The 16733-nt window shown below is 39.2% G+C and overlaps 1 protein-coding gene and 1 long non-coding RNA gene across 2 annotated transcripts in view; one reads left to right on the top strand and one right to left on the bottom strand.

The window, feature by feature from the left end:
- Positions 1-791: 791 nt before the first annotated feature.
- Positions 792-9096, bottom strand: LOC131572709 (uncharacterized). The gene is made up of 2 exons (XR_009276037.1): positions 9009-9096; positions 792-2853 (listed from the first exon to the last, which is right to left on the bottom strand). It is a non-coding gene; the product is annotated as an uncharacterized LOC131572709 (long non-coding RNA).
- The window catches only part of RASA1 (RAS p21 protein activator 1), a 54322-nt gene continuing 46599 nt past the window's right edge, over positions 9011-16733 (top strand). Inside the window, exon 1 of the mRNA XM_058826001.1 lies at positions 9011-9879. Coding sequence (XP_058681984.1) covers positions 9020-9879 — 860 coding nt within the window. The 5' untranslated portion in view covers positions 9011-9019. The remainder of the gene's footprint in view (positions 9880-16733) is intronic.

Consider the following 16733-nt stretch of genomic DNA (forward strand, 5'->3'; position numbering starts at 1 on the left):
TAAATGCTGCTAGAATAATTGCCCCTATGGAGCAGATGCCATACATCAGATGCAATGTTTAAATTTCCCCTTTTTTGAACGTCATGTTAAAACATATTTATAAGACTTCTATGCCTTTCAAAGCAATTGGGTTCAGCATTATCACCGTTACATTTTTAGGTACCTGTAATTTAAATAGAATAGTGAAATGACTGCTAGTTTAATTGTTTAATATCTTTTGGAACTCAATCCACAGTAAGTAAAAATTTAGTAGTCACTGTGTGAGTATGTTTAGGTTATTCTAGAATGAGTTACAATACTCCTTGAAACTATAGACTACATATGTTCCTACTGCTAGTAGTTTCATGCTCTGGAACTGATTTCAAAGTCAACAACAGAAATACAACTACTTTAAACAAATTGCTTCATAAGTAAATTCTATCACAAACAATAAACATAATAGTACTGGAAAGAGTGATAAGTAGACTATGTGAGAAGTCAATGTTTAGATTAACACATTATAAGGTTATGGATGGGCTTAGCAGCTGGTCTGTAGGCTCAACAACTGAGTTAGTGAAAGAAGAAATTGATAAAATACAACTTTATCCAAAGCAAGGCTGTTAGTACGGAAAGTGATAAAATAGGTACATAAGAGATATTTGCAGTTAGGGGATACATGCCTTCTGAGCAGCATACATGCCTTAATAATCTGTTGTAAACCCTTGACAATTAATTATTGAAATTAATTGCTTTGTACCAACAAAATACAATTATTGAAGGACCCCCGAGCTATTCACCAGTCTTCATAGAAGTAATTGTGAATGCTGTTTATTTCTATCTTTAGCACACCTTTTATAGGGTTCTACAGGGTCTGCGGGCAGAGCAAGATACACACACACAGTTTACACACAGGCTAACACACACAGTTTACATTTTTTCTCCTACACACAAGGATATTGTTTTACTTTACTCTGTCTTCTGCATGAAGGTTTCAAGGACTTTAGCCTTTAATATCACGACTTATGTCGAAGGCTGGTTTGTGCATACAGGCCTTTACTAATATATAAAATATATCAACAATTCCCCCTTTCTCTTTTTGCACAAACCAGGCTTTGGATAAGATAACATACAACCTAGACTGTCATCCTGATTAACATTGTAAGTAAAGTCCATCCCCCTTCTAGCACAAGAGACCTCAACCATCCAGTGATGCCGCAGCTGGCGAACCAACCTCCGATGGGATCACTATCTTCTTTCAGGGCATGTAACCCATCCTGTAGCTGTTATAGTTGTTTATGGATGGAAGCTGAATGCTCAGTAAGATCCAAGCAGCACATGCCTTCAAACTCCTCACAACCATGTCCTTGTGCTAAGAGCAAAAAGTCAATTGCAGCTTGATTTCATAATACTGCATGACATACACTACTCACATCGCCTGAAAGCTCACTTAACATTGTGGAGGTTAAGTTTAATTCTTTCCTAGTCCAGCAAGTGAGCCTTTTTAGAGTTGCTAAGTTTTAATTCATTCAGGCTTCGCTTTGACTGTTTGATGTTCTTCATTTTGCTAGCTGTATTCAACAATCGGTGTAAGCTTGGGTGGAACAAAGTAAATCTCCCAAGATAACAGGGTCTTCTATGTGGACTAGCAGGAATCTAATTCCATGCTCTATCTCCACAGATTAGGAATATGGAACTAGGTAGTCGCCTTGGTAATTGTCTTGTGAGATTGCACCACGAACAAAGGCTTTACTTTCAATGGTAGTAACGAGATCAGCTATAGGGCTGACTGCAGCTCAGTGCCACATTACTTTGTTAGAATGACTTTTTGTCGGGGGTTCAAACATTATCCATCCACCTGAGGTATTGGTGGACCTTAACAAATCTAATTCTTCTGAGGGTTGTAACATTGAGAACTTTGGTAATTTTTGCTTGCCAACAGGCTTCAAGTTGTCTTAATGTGAAGCCAACAGTGCAACTGCACTCTTGCAACATTGCCAATCGATTCAGTTGAGTCTCATTACTGATTAAACCTTTAAATGTTGGAGGATCCCATTCGGGACTCCTATGAGACAGGTGCAAAAGGATCTCCAGGGGTGGCTAAGCTTAGACACATTGACCTTTGGCCAGTTCAATGTGCCAGAGTGACCCATATGTTCTGTCGCTTTTGGATGTTAGTTAGCAGACAGTTGGTCACGACTATACACAACACAATTACCATAAGCATTTTACCATATAAATGACACCATATTTGCAAACTCACAGCTAAAACTTCAATCGTTAAATGAACTTTCAAAGATGCTTACACTACCTCTTGAAGGGGGAATACTTATACTTTATACTAACATAGCAATTACTACACAAACTAAACTCTTTATCTTAAACCATTATCTAACCACTTTTAACACACGTGCTCTGGTATATATGTAGTCTAAGCGTGAAAGCAATTTGCTGAAAGAGTAAACACACAACTACAATTTGCTTTATATACAGTTAGATGGAGTCTCTACACTTTTCTTAGATCTTCTACAGAATTTCTCTAACACGATTCAGTCTTGGAACGTTCACTGCTCCCATGATGTCAGCTGGCAGTTGATCGGTGACTGAGGGCTTTGACGTTCAAGTTGTTCTTCACATCCTTCTAAATCTTAAAACAAAGGATAACTGAAAAATTGATAGAGACACAACATCATAATAACAACATAAAATTTCTGTTGGCAACTGTCTATGTAGTGTTCAGACACAACTGTGTCCTGACAGGTCCACTTCTGATCCATGTGTGGAGTACCAAGGCTGTGTGGTGACTTCTCTGTTCACTGGATCTCGTGTGTTCAGAGGCAGACAGTCTGGTCAGATGGACAGGTGACCTTTCTGAACCTGCCAACAAAACACAGACACGTCTCTCCTTAAAGTTAATAAATTACACTAATTAAATGCTTTTAGGGCATCCATTTCCCCTGTTTTCTTAAAAAAAAATAAAAATGAGATGTACTTCTGTTATAAACATCAACAGCAACACACAACCATATACACAATTAATAAGAACTTATACTAGTTAAAAATCAATTAAATCATAAACATTATTAATAAGACATGTAATATAAAACTACTATTAATTACTAAAATACTGCACTAGCATCCCATAGTTAGCAAACAAACAGAAACAAAAAAATCATCAGTGAAGGACTGGATTATCACCTCCGGAAATGATTCTCCAAGCCCACTTCAAAATTGATCCAGCTGTCATATCAATAGGGTCAAATTGTTGAGTCAAAAAGTGACTCAAATACTCTTTTGGTACAGAAAACATCTGGATCTGTTGACAAACATTCCATCCAGGTAAAGTCAAGGCTTGGCCAGGGCCTTAGGCTTTAAACTGGAAAGATGCCTCTTAACATATTTCTAAAACAAAGTTCTCAATAGTAGCAGCTATGAGATGCTTACAGCTCAGCAAACTGTTAAAATGCATTTGTACAAAGCAAATGATCAGAAGCTTTAGGTACCAGACCAATTAAACCATGCAGCAGTTGGTTTAATCTGAAGTCTCTCCCAGGGCAGCTGATCCTCAGCAATGGTACATCTTCTTAAAATTCTGGAAACACTGAAAATAAGAAAGCTATGACAAACAAAACTGCAGAGATTGCAACAACCAATAGAACTCCCGATGAAGTCAAGGGTGTCACAGACTGCATTCACTTCTATCCACAAGCAGGTGCTCACCAGTGTTCCATCACAGCTGTCTCAGCTGTGGCCGTCCTTCTCTCTCTAGGAAAACAACTATACTTTGCAGTTTAAACAAGTGTCTCCAACAAAACACAAAACAATTTCAATCAAACAATATCTAAACTCAACAATAATTATATATGACAAAAGGAAATAACACACTTAACCTTAAAAGAATATCTAAGTTAGAAAACTTAACTTAAAAACATTCAAGCCTAAACATTATAAAACTTGACTATCCTTAATTCTATTAACACTTAATCTATATTAAATAAAAACACAACTTAATCTTATTCTGTTACTACAAAAGACAACTACAAGTTTGATATATACCTTTTAAACACAATATAACAGTAACATGGATTCACTATAGAGATTATAAAAATGTAACAAATCCATCACAATTCTATGTCATCTAGCTTTGAGAATAACCCACAATAACTGCAAATGTAAATAAAAATACTTATTCATAACAGGAATTTGCCTAGTATATGTTTAAATTGGTTAGGATTTTAAAGTGCAATTTTTCTAAAGAAAAACCACAACAACACAAGATTTGGCAAGTTGCCATCCAGCTTTTGTAGCACTTTTCAGAAACATTAAGTCCAATTCTTAAACTAAAACCCAAAATCCAAATTGCTGTATATGCAGTTATATGTGTTTTATATAACAAAAGAACTCGCATTGAAATTACCTTATTAAAATTGTGGAAAAAATAAGCAAATAGATAAAATATGCTCTAACTTAACTTTGTCTTGTACAGTAAAGTTCTCTTAACTAATTATTTTTAAACCACAAATCTCTTCTGTAGATAACATTAATTGGAAGGTTTTCTTAGGAGCTGTAAATCACACCATGTTTTAACCTTGGGTTCTAAAAGCAATTATTGCAAGGCAACTTCTGTTAATATTCACCTTAAACACTTTTTTTTTTTCCTTAACTTTTAAAGAACCACAATAATTTCTGTAGTAAAATCCTAAAAACTGCAATTGCATAAACCCATAACTACTCAAAACACAAAACTAACTCCAAAAGGGTATACAAAAACACTCTGAAAACCCAAAGCCCACTTCAAAATTGATCCAGCTGTCATATTAATAGGGTCAAATTATACTGATCTGATGTCCAGGGAATTAGATCTGGCTACATCTTAGTATAAAGAAAAATCTGTTACATGAATCAGCATTTCCTCTCCTTACTTTTCATTTTTCAGTGACACAATCCATGAAGATGTTAATTTAAAAATGTAAGTCAAAAAGAATTAGTTTTTTTTCCTAGTAACTTACATGAAAATTTTAAATTCATGTTATCAAAATTCATTCAAATTATCAAAGTGACTTCCACTACTGCAATTTTATAAGCTTCATTATATAAACATTCCTTGAAAAGACCGATCTATAGCTTACATATTACACTACATTATATTACAGCTACATCTAGAGTTTTACCCTTTAATGGTTCCATTAAGCAGGACATCAATTTCTACCATCAATGCAGAATATGAGCCTGCTGACTAATATATGCATTAAAGATTTTTCTTGATTTTTACAGGTTATATGTATAGCTACGCCTGACAGAAATATCCTTTATTTAAATACAAGGTAGAGGTAGATGTTTTTTATTAAGCCATTTGAACTAATAACCACAAACTGAGAAATTATTTTATTGAAATGAGTGAGAATGATGCATTCCTCAATGGTGTTACTGACTGTTTATTTAAAAATTTCAGAGTAAACAGCACAAAAAATTACCCAAATTTAAAATGAAAGACAGTCTTCCATGCAACAGCTGGGTTTATCCTGCGCAGGTTATATCACTGGTCTCAGAGGAGGTTCTGTAGTTATTAAGAGTGTAGCTATATTTTCCTGTTTGTTCATTCTAATCATGCTTTTTTTCCTTTCCTAGCTGCTGTAGAAGCACCTATACCATCATCCAAGATACCTAAGCAGCTACAAAAATACAAAGATGTTTGTCAACATGTAACTTTTGTCCATCAACAAGCCAGAGGTACACTGCAGAAACCTAAGCTCCATCATTACTTAGAACCCTTATGGAACTTAGATGTAATTAACTAAGCATGAAAATTATTGCATGGAAATATTTTCATGTTTAAAATTGAAAAAAAAAAAAAAAGCTGTCCTTTGCAACTCAGTTTTTCATTTATTCTTACTGAAAAAACTCAATAAAAAACATATCAGCTTCCAAAGATGAGGATAATTTTAGTGCTGCTTAAAATGTAACACAATTGTTCAGTGTATCTATACATGGAGTCAGTATATACAGGCTCATGGGAGAATCCAAACATGCTTTCTATGAAGGCATAAATTATAAATACAGATAAATATAAAAAGAAATGTTTCACTTGCATTTATACACAGACAATAACATGGAATTTTAATAAAAGGGTCACAGACATTAAGAAAGACTGGTAGAGCAATCATGTAGCACTTTTTGGTATGCTACTAAAGGTAAAGGAGTGTTGGGCTGACAGGATGTCATGTACACAAGCAAGGAATCAATTCACCACTTCCCAAGGAAATATAGTTGTTCAGCCATCTTCAGGAGAGTGGGCCCCATCATTTGTAATGGTGACTTGGGAAAAAACATGCCATCACTCTGAATGTTCTTCCTCCTCCTCCTCCTTATCTCTGCTTTATGTACTGAGTCCGATGTCACATGCTCTGGAATACCCCTTTAGACAGTTGGTGTCGCCTGTCCTGGTTGGATCTCCTCCCAGCCACCATGCACCCACAACTTCCTTGCCAGCGTGGCAAGTGTATGAAAAGCAGAAAAGCAATATATGTAGCATGACAGCTGTGCAGGTAGGAAGAGACAGCACTCTCTGTAACTGTTTATTTTACACCTGTGGGAGTACAAGGGGAAGAACTGGAATAGTTGGAGCATTACAGGTTCTTCATTACGAGAAAGCTGCTTTCTTATCACTCCATCCTATGACAGTAAGACTGAACATTCCTCTGCTGCTATTAATTTCTGAAATAGCATATCACTTTAGAAAAGCGGAAATAAACTGTGTTCAGACAGAAGAGAGAAACAGGAAATAAGGAGTGAAAGTTTTGTGGTATTTGTATCTACTATCCAAGCAACACCTTCTATTTTAATAACTGAAATACTGTGTTACACTGGATGTGGCTTTTCACCCTAATAAGCATTAATGTTTAACAGCTTTCAAATGTTGTAAAAAACCCTAATTGATTCTCTGACACATCTGTGAAATAGCTTCTTACTTTACTGATGGAGAAGGAATACCCTTGCTCAAATTACTTGCCCAATGCCATACAAGCCAGTGATAAAGCCTGAATACCTGAGCTCCTAATTAGGCATACATCTGCCTGCCTGTCACTGTTCTCACAATATGTACTATTATATTAGCTCAAACTAGGGAACATACAAATAAACTTTTCAGGGAAGCTAGCCTGACATCATTCTGACACAGCAGGGATGAAGGACTGACTATCCTAGTGTCATTTATACCAGGGATTTCAGAAAAAGACATATTTGCAGAAGATCAAGAAGAATCAATAGAAATATTGTTATGCTTGCCCCTTCATCCAAATACATCCATTAAAAAAAAAGTCCCATGAAGGCTTATAGCTATAGTTTTGCATAGTCCTGAGAGAAGGATGGAGTTGGACTCAATGATCCTTATAGATCACTTCCAGTCTGAGATATTTCATGATTCTAAACAGGGAGTTGACTTCCAATGCTTAAGAACTGACACGAGGTGATGTGTAAAACCTCCATCAGCAACTGACTTGGGATGGCAACCTTGCCTGCAAAGTAAGCAGAAAAGGTGTGTTGGGTGCAGAGAGATAACAGCTCAGCTTTTCAAATTTAAAACTGTTCTCACCAAAATAAACCTCCTGAAAGAGTGTTGTAGACACATTACCCCCTCCTGAGTGAAATTCTTAGCACAGCTGTCCTAGTCCCCACACCTCCACACACATGCTGCTGCCCTGGAAGGCACTTAGAAAAGCTTGCCTCATAAAGGGAATCTTATAAATATTTACACTGCACTTCTATATTTAGGCTTATTGCTACTACTGCAGTGACAAGGCTGTGTTAAAATTATTTTGCTTAGAAATCTGTGAGGGAAAGCAAGAAGCAGTAAAGGGAAACCCACAGAAAGAGCAGCCTACAATATTCTTTGAAAATACAATTTCTTAAAGCAAAAAAACAGCAGTAAATGGATGTATTCCAATGGTATACATAAAACTGAGGGCTAGAGCCAACTTCTCTTTTCACTGTGACTCTGGGCACAAAACCAGCATAACTCCATATATCTTAATACTGTAAGTTGGAAGAAGAGTTTGCCCTCAGAAGGAAAGACATGAAACAATTCCAGTAGATAAAAAGAGCTTGAGAGCTGTGAAAGTAGTAGCAGTAGTTTGTTTTACTGGCCTTAGGAAAAATTCACTTAATACTTTTGGGTAATGCAAAGCTTTGAAAACCTGAATGTTTAGATGCCTTCTGAGAACTATAGAGAAACATGCAAGTGTAAATGTGCTGCTATTTGTCAGCTCTGTTAACACTGGGGAGGGAAAAAAAAAATTAAAGATATCTACCTATTGTATTGCCTGGTAATGACAAATATATGATCCCAGAGGTACTTCGGTGTAAAGTGAAGCTGATGTACCAAGCAAACCCGCTTAAGAGAGAAAAATGGTTGATGATGAAGGTAGGTATAGGTTTGCAGAAGATGGGGTTGACAGCTTACAAACTTGAATAACATGAAAGACATAGTTTCAGGGAAGTAGAGAGTAAGTAACAATGGAGTCACAGTTCTTAAAAGGTAAACAGTACCACCTACCAGGATGTATTTTTAAAATTTATTTTTAGAGTAGAATCAGAATCATTAAGGTTGAAAAATACCACCAAGATCATCGAGTCCAACTATCAATTTAACACTGACAAGTCCACCATGAAACCATGTCCTCATGCACCACATCCACGGTTTATAAACACTTTCACGGATGGCGAGGCCACCGTTACCCCAGAAGCCTCTTCCAGTGCTTGACCAACCTCTAAGTGAAATATATTTCCTAATATCCAGCCTAATCCTCCCTTGACAAAACCGTTTCCACTTGTTCTATCAATACTTGAAGGGAGAGCGTAGTGAGGTGGGGACTGGTCTCTTCTGCTGTGCCTGCATTGGTAGGACCAGGGGAAACGGCCTCGAACCAAGACGGGGAAGATTCAGATTACACAGAATCATACAGAATACGCTGAGCTGGAAGATAGCCAACGGCGCTTCTTCACTGTTAGGGCGGTCAGGCACTGGAACACGTTACCTAGGGAGGTAATGGAGTCATCATCCCTGGAGGTGCTCAGTAGGCATCTGGATCTGGCGCTGGATCACACGGGTTCACAGTCACAGTGCTCATGTCGGCTTGAACTAGAGGATCCTACCCTAGTCCCGCGAGTTCCCAGCCCCTCGGCTCCGCGCCCGCCGTCCCGCACGGCCCGCCCGCGCCTGCGCCACCCGCGCAGGCGCAGAGGCGCCGCGCAAGCGCGGAGCTCCCCGGGCAGGAGGGTGGCGCTTCCCTGGGGCGGCCGCGGGCCGAGGCAGCCGCGCGGGGCCCTGCGGAGCGGCCCAGCCCCCGCCCAGCCGGGCATTGTTCCCGGCCCGTCTCCGCCGGGAAGTTTCGGCCGCGTCCCGGCTCCGCTGTCTGCCGGGGCGGGGGGGGGGGCGGGGTGTGGGCAGGGGCCCGGAGCCCCTTTGTCTCCTCCTCCCCGGCGTGAGGCGGCCGGTGGAGGGGGGGCGAGGCTCAGCATGATGGCGGCCGAAGCCACGGGTGAGGAGGGCGGCTCGGGCGCTGCGGCCGGGACGGCGGGAGCCGTCGCCGCCGGGGAGTCGGGGCACTGCCCCGCCTTGTGCCGGGGCCGGGCGCCGGAGCCGCAAGGCCCCTTCCTGGCCGGCGGCGGCCCCTCAGGCGGGCCGGCTTTGTGTTCGGTTCTGGGGCTCCTGGAGCTGGGCGCAGGGCCGGCCCCTCCAGGGGCCGCTGGGGCTGCCGATCCCGGCTTCCCCCCGCTGCCGCCACCGCCGCCGCCGCCCCCGTTGGCCGGGGGTCTGGGGACAGTGGACGAGGGAGACTCGCTGGACGGGCCGGAGTACGAGGAAGAGGAGGTGGCCATTCCGCTCAACGCGCCCCCGACCAATCAGTGAGTACCCACCGCCCCCGCCACCCAATCCTTGTGGTGAGTGGGTACCGCACCGCTGGGCCTCCACCGCTCTCCGAGGAAAGTGTGTCAAACTCGGCTGGAAGTCTCGCAAAAGTTCTGCGTCCCACCCCTTCACCTTCCGTCTCTCCTCCGGTTCCGTTCCAGCAGGAAGTTTCTTTCATGGGGACACTGCCCGGGGTCTGCGGAGGGCAGCCCGCCCACAACCCGGGAGGGTGGGCGGCTGCAGCAGGGAAGTCGGGCTCCTTCCCTTCACCGGGAGCTGGTCCTCCGGTACTGACTGGGGTCAGCTCAAGGGAAAAAGGCGGTTGACTTAGTTTCTTGCAAGTTTTCATAGCAGTATTTCAGGCTGCCAGGAAGAGTGAGCTGTTCTGATTGTGGTTTAAAGTACCTGTAGGGGAGACTTTTCCAGTCACTGGTAGCCCCTTCTTAGTAGAGCCATAAACTTAGCTTGTGTAAATGGATTAAAAATCCCTATCCGTGGCATAGAATACTTTATTTACCGTGTCATCATTTTGTATTGCATTGCTTTCTGCTAAAAAAAAAAAAAAAAAAAGGTAGCTTATTTTTTCCATATCATATAAAAACACAGCCAAAGTGATGCCCCCATGTTGGATCTTTTTAAAAATTCAGGCTGTCTTGAATCAACGTATATAAAATGAATGAAAATAATTTCTAATTTTAAGAGCATTCGCAGAGGGATATTTTAATAAATGTTTTAACTGCCTTGCTGCTCAACCAATTTAAAGTTGTTTCATGTAGGTGATGCTTAGAGAGAGGAGACATTTGGAATAAGCTATAAATTTATAGTTAGGTCTTACTGTATTTATCCCTACATCAGGTTAATTTGGATTCCTGCAGTGCTGGTAATAGAAAGAATCTTGCACTAGAGGCAGACTAGTTCTTTGTTTATATTGTGTGAAATAGAAGATCAGATAATGTTATATAGGGTCCATGTAATTAGTAAGTACTCTAAACACAACCTTTGGATTTCACTGTAGAAAATCTGCAGGTTTACACAAAACACTTATAAGGTGTCTATTAGAGTAGAAAATAAACCTCCCATATCCTTATCATATTCTCCCGAAAATGAAACTTTTTCAGAGTTTAAAATTTTTTCATTAGTACCATTAATATAAATATGTTGTTCCTGAAGTTCTCGCGAATATAGTGGATAATTAATATTTGTATTAAAAGAGATATAGGCCAGAAGATTAACCTAAAAATCTGTATGAATTTTGGGTTCCTTCTTTATATTCTGTCATAGCTTGACTGACAGTTAACTTCTGTGTTATATGCTTTAAGGATTTCAGGGACTGTTACTGCTTTTAAGTAGGACATAAAATTGTAACATTATAGGATTTTTTCTGAAATTAATCTCTCTAACCTTGACAGGCTTCCTAGCAGTAGGAAGTAAAAAGGAGTAGGAAATAAAAGTAGCCTTTTAGTTCCTGAGCTTTATGTGAAAATTTGTAAACATTAAAGCCTTATTTTCTGAAGACAGTGTTTGAATAGTCTTAAACTTGTAGAGGGCCATAATGAGCTAGAAATAGGATTAGGCAGTTTTGAAAGAAATCTGGGAAATGGAAGCACATAAAAGGCAAAGTTACTTCTTCAGATTGTGTGCCGCCTGGCACGTTAGGGACAGGATTTTGCTTTTCTGGTTTGTCTCTCTGAAAGGTTCAGAGTGCTTCTGTCAGGCCTGACTAAGTTCCTCAGAGAACTGAGGAAAAAGCCAAAAAATCAAGCTTTTAACAATATTTCTGGAAAGCAGGGCAATTATTCATAAGTAATCAGATTTTGATACTTAATTGTAAAATCTACAGTTCTGAGTGAATTTTTCAGTCAAAACGTCATCTTATGGAATACCTTAACCATGTGCAACCATCATGGTTAGCTTTCAGGAAAGAGTGTTAACTTTCAGAAATGGAGTACAGGGTACTCTTTGAGGGGAAGACATCAGTCCTGATTTTGTTTTGGCTGAGAAGGCTGCTTACCTTATACAGGACCAGGGCATAGCTCTGTAGCTAAAGGGTCTTCTGTTGAAGAATGTAATACTGGAGCAGACAAGAAGTAAAACACATTTAGAAATTGATTCAGAGGTTTTTACTTCCAAATACTTAAATTTTTTCTTCGTAATTTTTATCCTTGCTGTGTGACTTTTCCATAAAATATTTGTTTGATGATTTAGAAGCTTTTTTCTGTTTCATTAATCTCTTATTTATGGCATGCAGCATCAGGTTTTACCATTCTCAGTTAAGTCATAGAGTTACAGTAAATTCTATCCTTTCAGTACTGCTGTTTTATTTTGGAAATGCTCTTTCTGTGTAATTATACCATCTTCTGTAGAGTTGAATTCCTGATTTATTACCAAAACCAGAGATCAGTATTAATCTATCATCGTATATAAGGGAAGCTCTGATACGAGTCCTTGAGAAGACTAACTGATCTTTAAATTTGTGTTACATTTCTCCAGCTGGATGTGATTACAGGACTGCTACTCCATTTGTTTAAGTATGATTGTCGGCTCCACCGTTACCCACTTCTTCCTTATTAATTCAGTTTTTATAGAGGGAATTCAGAGTAACTTGATTGATAATTCCATGATTCTGTTACATGGCTTTTTTGGTCTTAATTGCTTACAATATCTTGTGTACATCTGAAATTTGAGAGTGCCCTTCATTCCTGGTGTTTCCATAATACAAAATTACTAATCTCCTCTATAAGAATGGAAGGGTGTTATTTCTTTTATAATAGTAACAACTCACTAGGTTTCTTTGCCTTCTCATGCACTTGCTGTGCATTTTAGGATTTCCTGCATGGCTACTGTCTTTACAGAGAGAAGTATCTGATAAATGTTGCTACTGGTGTTTCTAGGTTCAAATTCCAATCTTAGATTAGATTTCTAAGAATAAAATAAAACATTCTGCATGAACTTGGGTGCAACTTTATCACTTCTTCTCAGAGCTTCTTTTGCAAATTAAAAAACAAGCCGAAAGAAAGCAAAAAACCTCAAACAAAAACCAGAGGAAATATGAGTTCCTAGTCTTCCAGGTTTTAGGCTGTAAAAATGTTACAAGTGCTTTTGAAAACATGAATATGCTTTTAAATAGTGTAAAGTTAACATTCTGGCTTTCATACTAACTAATTCTAAGAGATGGGAAATGAAGCACATGCAGGTTCTGCACTTCCCATCAGGATGTTGTAAATATAGTTTATTCGGGGAGGTCTCGGGAATATATCTTCTTTTAGTGTGTATTCTTTATTATTCAAGCAGTGGGAGGATACTAGCATATAAGAATTCTTTATTCACAAACTCAGAATTCCCCAGTAGGGTTGATTTTTTTAATCTTTTATCTGGAGTGAAACTAACTTGAGTGGAGGGGGGGATGTTTCATTTTTATGGAGCACACCAGTGGTGTGTTTATGTTGCAGCTTAATGCTAGGTGGGAGGCACAGGATACTAGGGAATAAAGTGGGCAACTCTGTGTTTGTTTTGGTCATTTTTTCTCTTGCTTTCTGCCCCATTTGCAGAGTTCAGTGACAGCTGCTTAGATAATGTAATGAAATGCCTTTGGATTTAATAAATGAATGCTGATTCTGTTACAGATTTGATTTAAAATCTTAGTTGACAAAATTATTATATATCCCAGTGTTGCAATAATGTGGCAGGAACAGTTCCAGTATTGCAGCAAAACTGCCATTTTCATATGATATGTTTTGAGCAGTGCTTATCAGTTCGAAATGGAAATCAGTTGAAATCTGAAAGTGATCAACCACACAAAATGAAATAGGCTGTCAAAATACCGTCTGGTTAAAACAAATCTTGCCCAAGGCAGATGTATTCTTAATAAAAAGAAAAAGCATTGAAGGTGAAGACAAGTAGAGAAATATTAAATAAGAATGGATTGCATTAAAGTCAGACATTTTTCTGCCTGATCATAGAGTGAAGTTCTAGTCTCTGCATATGAGTGTTGAAGGTGGCAAGCTGAGAGTTTTGTGTTTGTTTCAGTTACATTAAAAAAATTAATACACATTAAAAAATATTTCTGAATAATTGTAGAAAGCCTTTTCCCTAGACTAATGAACGAATTTGTTGCACTGTAAACTGTGAGGGAATAAGGTTCGCATGTTCAGTTAGGTACTATACAAAAAAACTGAAATGTGATGTCATTTTAGCATATGAGGTTTCTTTGTTTAGCTGTTAATGTAGTTAGCATCGAATAGTTTCTTTTTTAGACAATGAATTTCTTCATGAGTTCCTGTTGTGTGTGGAAGAGAACACCTTTTTTTTCTAAAGTTGGTGGGTAGTGTACTCTGGACTACTTCTGGCTGGATGTGTGGTGTGTACTGTCTTAAATGAGTGGTTAAACACAGCAGTACAACATTGTACCTAGCCTGCTACAGAAAGTGAAGCAGTAAATAAACTGAGTGCATTAGTTTGTAGGTAAATAAAAACTTCAGATAAATGAAACATTTGAAGCCAGAAGTTTGAAGATGATTTTTCAGTAGTTTAGTCAGTATATCTATTTAACATCAGATAATGTGATTTTGTTTAAACAGTTGACTAGAGTCTCTTGACCTGTTGTTAGAGTTTTTATTTTGTGTCATAGATTGAGCCCCATAATATCAGTGTGGGACTTTGGCAGTTCATCTACTAGCCTACCCCACTGAGAAGCATGGTACTGTGCTGTGTTTTTTCACCCTTTTTTGTCTATATGTTTTGTGGTTGTGAAGGGAAGAGGAACACAAATTTTCTAATGGGCTCTTAGGTCTCTTCAGTCTAGGACTCCGTATTTTGCTTCAGGCATAAATTCATAAAACTTCCATAGTAGTTTTCCAGTTTCTTTCATATCTTTCTCCCAGACAAAGTAAGCATCTTGTCTTATATGTCTTGCTGGTAGGCACAGTAGGAGGGAGGAGAAAGTATCTTGTTTTAACATAGTCTTTGTGCTGCACATAAGTACTGTAGGGTTGGTTCCTCAGTGTTTCTCCAGAGTATGGTCAGTAGCAGTAAAATGTTACAGTGCTTGGCCTAATTTATATACTTGACCTGCTTTTTACTTCTGTATTCTATTTGAAGACTGAAGGTGGCCTTTAATAGTTTTTATTTTTATATAAAATATATGCTCTATCACTCTTGATGGTAATAGAAGAGAAAAAAGTTTCTGTCATTAAATTAGTCTATCTTTAAGTCATATTTACTTCTGAAGGTGGTGAGGAGTAATCAGCATGGATTTATAGCGAGAAAATTGTGCTTAAACAACCTAAGAGCCTTCTGTGATGTAGTCATTGACTTGGGAGGGAAAGGGAGAGAGTTTACCATAACTTTAGTAAGGCTTTGGACACTGTCTCCTGCAGTCTCCTTATGGACAAACTGACACAGTACAGGTTAGGTGAAAGGACATGAGATGCATTGAAAACTGGTTGAATGTCTAGGAACAGAGCATGATGATCGGCAGCTTGAAGTCCAGATAGAGGCAAATTACTGGGGGTATTCCCTAGGGTGCCTCCAGGGGCCAGTACTGTGACCTGGATGCTTGGACAGATTGTATGCAACCTTAGCAAGTTCACAGATAATGCAAAACTGAAAGTGGAGTATAGCTGAAACACCGGGTAGTTGTGCTGACATCCAAAGTGATGTGGACAGACTGGAGAATTGGGAGATCTTGTGTAGTTAAACAAAGGGAACACAAAGCTCTGGCACTGGGGAGCAGTAACCCCAAGTACATGGTGGGGCTAAACAGCTGGAAAGCAGCTCTGCAGAGAAGCATGTGGGTGTGAGGATGTGAACAAAGCCAGCAGTGTGCCTGTGTGGTGAGGAAGGCAGACGGTATCTTGGGTGTCACTGGGAGGAGTGTTGTCAGCAGCTTGAGAGGGATGATCGCTGCGCTCTGGTCAGCACTGGTGAGACATATCCAGGGTATTCAGTGCTGGGCTCGCCAGTACAAGACAGACATGGAGTTACTCAAAAGAGGTCTGTGCAGGGCTGTCAGGGTGATGAAGGGGCTGGATCATCTGTCAGGTAGAGAGATTCAGAGAGATCTGAGACTGTTGAGCCTGGAGAAGAGGAAGTTGAGTGAGTCTTAAACATGAGTGTAAAAATCATGTGGGAAGGGTTGAGGTGAGAGTACCAGACTGAGCTCAGTGGTATGAGGTGACAGGGCAAGAGGCAATGGAAACAAATGGAAAAACTTGAATTTCCATTTAAATACAACAGCATGCTTTTGTTTGTTTATTTGTTGTTTTGTTTGGATTTTTTTTATTGTGAAGGTGATCAAACAGTGACAAAGATTGCTCAGAGTGATCATGAAATCTCCATCGTTGAAAATGTTCATGACCCAATGGAAGACAGCCCTGAGCAACCAGATGTAGCTGATCCTACCTGAGCTGGAGGTGGAAGGGGGACAAGATTGAACTAGATGATCCCCAGTGGTCATCTCAACTCAAGTGATTCTTTGTATAAAAATACTGTTCATAGGTGAGGATCCATTTTACAGGAGCTATTTGTTGAAAACTCTTACTGTAATTAGTCAGGAATGGAGTCAGGACAGTTGCTAGTAAGGGAAATGTGTAATGAAAGTACAATAAATTTGTAGGTTGGCAAAAAAAATATTTCATTACTTTCTGTATAGACACATGTCTTAATTTCTCTGGTAAAATCTCATCTTTAAAAAGATGAATGTGCATTAAAAAAGATTTTTCTAAAGTAGCTAACTAGTGCCTCTTAAATATTCAGTAATTTGTTTCAAATACTTGGCCGTTCCATCTAGGGTATGTTTTTATTATGATTATTCACATGTACAAATTAATGTACCCAGTGTTGCTAGATTAAT

This window comes from Poecile atricapillus, chromosome Z (assembly GCF_030490865.1).
Source record: "Poecile atricapillus isolate bPoeAtr1 chromosome Z, bPoeAtr1.hap1, whole genome shotgun sequence".
In the NCBI taxonomy this organism is placed as follows: domain Eukaryota; kingdom Metazoa; phylum Chordata; class Aves; order Passeriformes; family Paridae; genus Poecile; species Poecile atricapillus.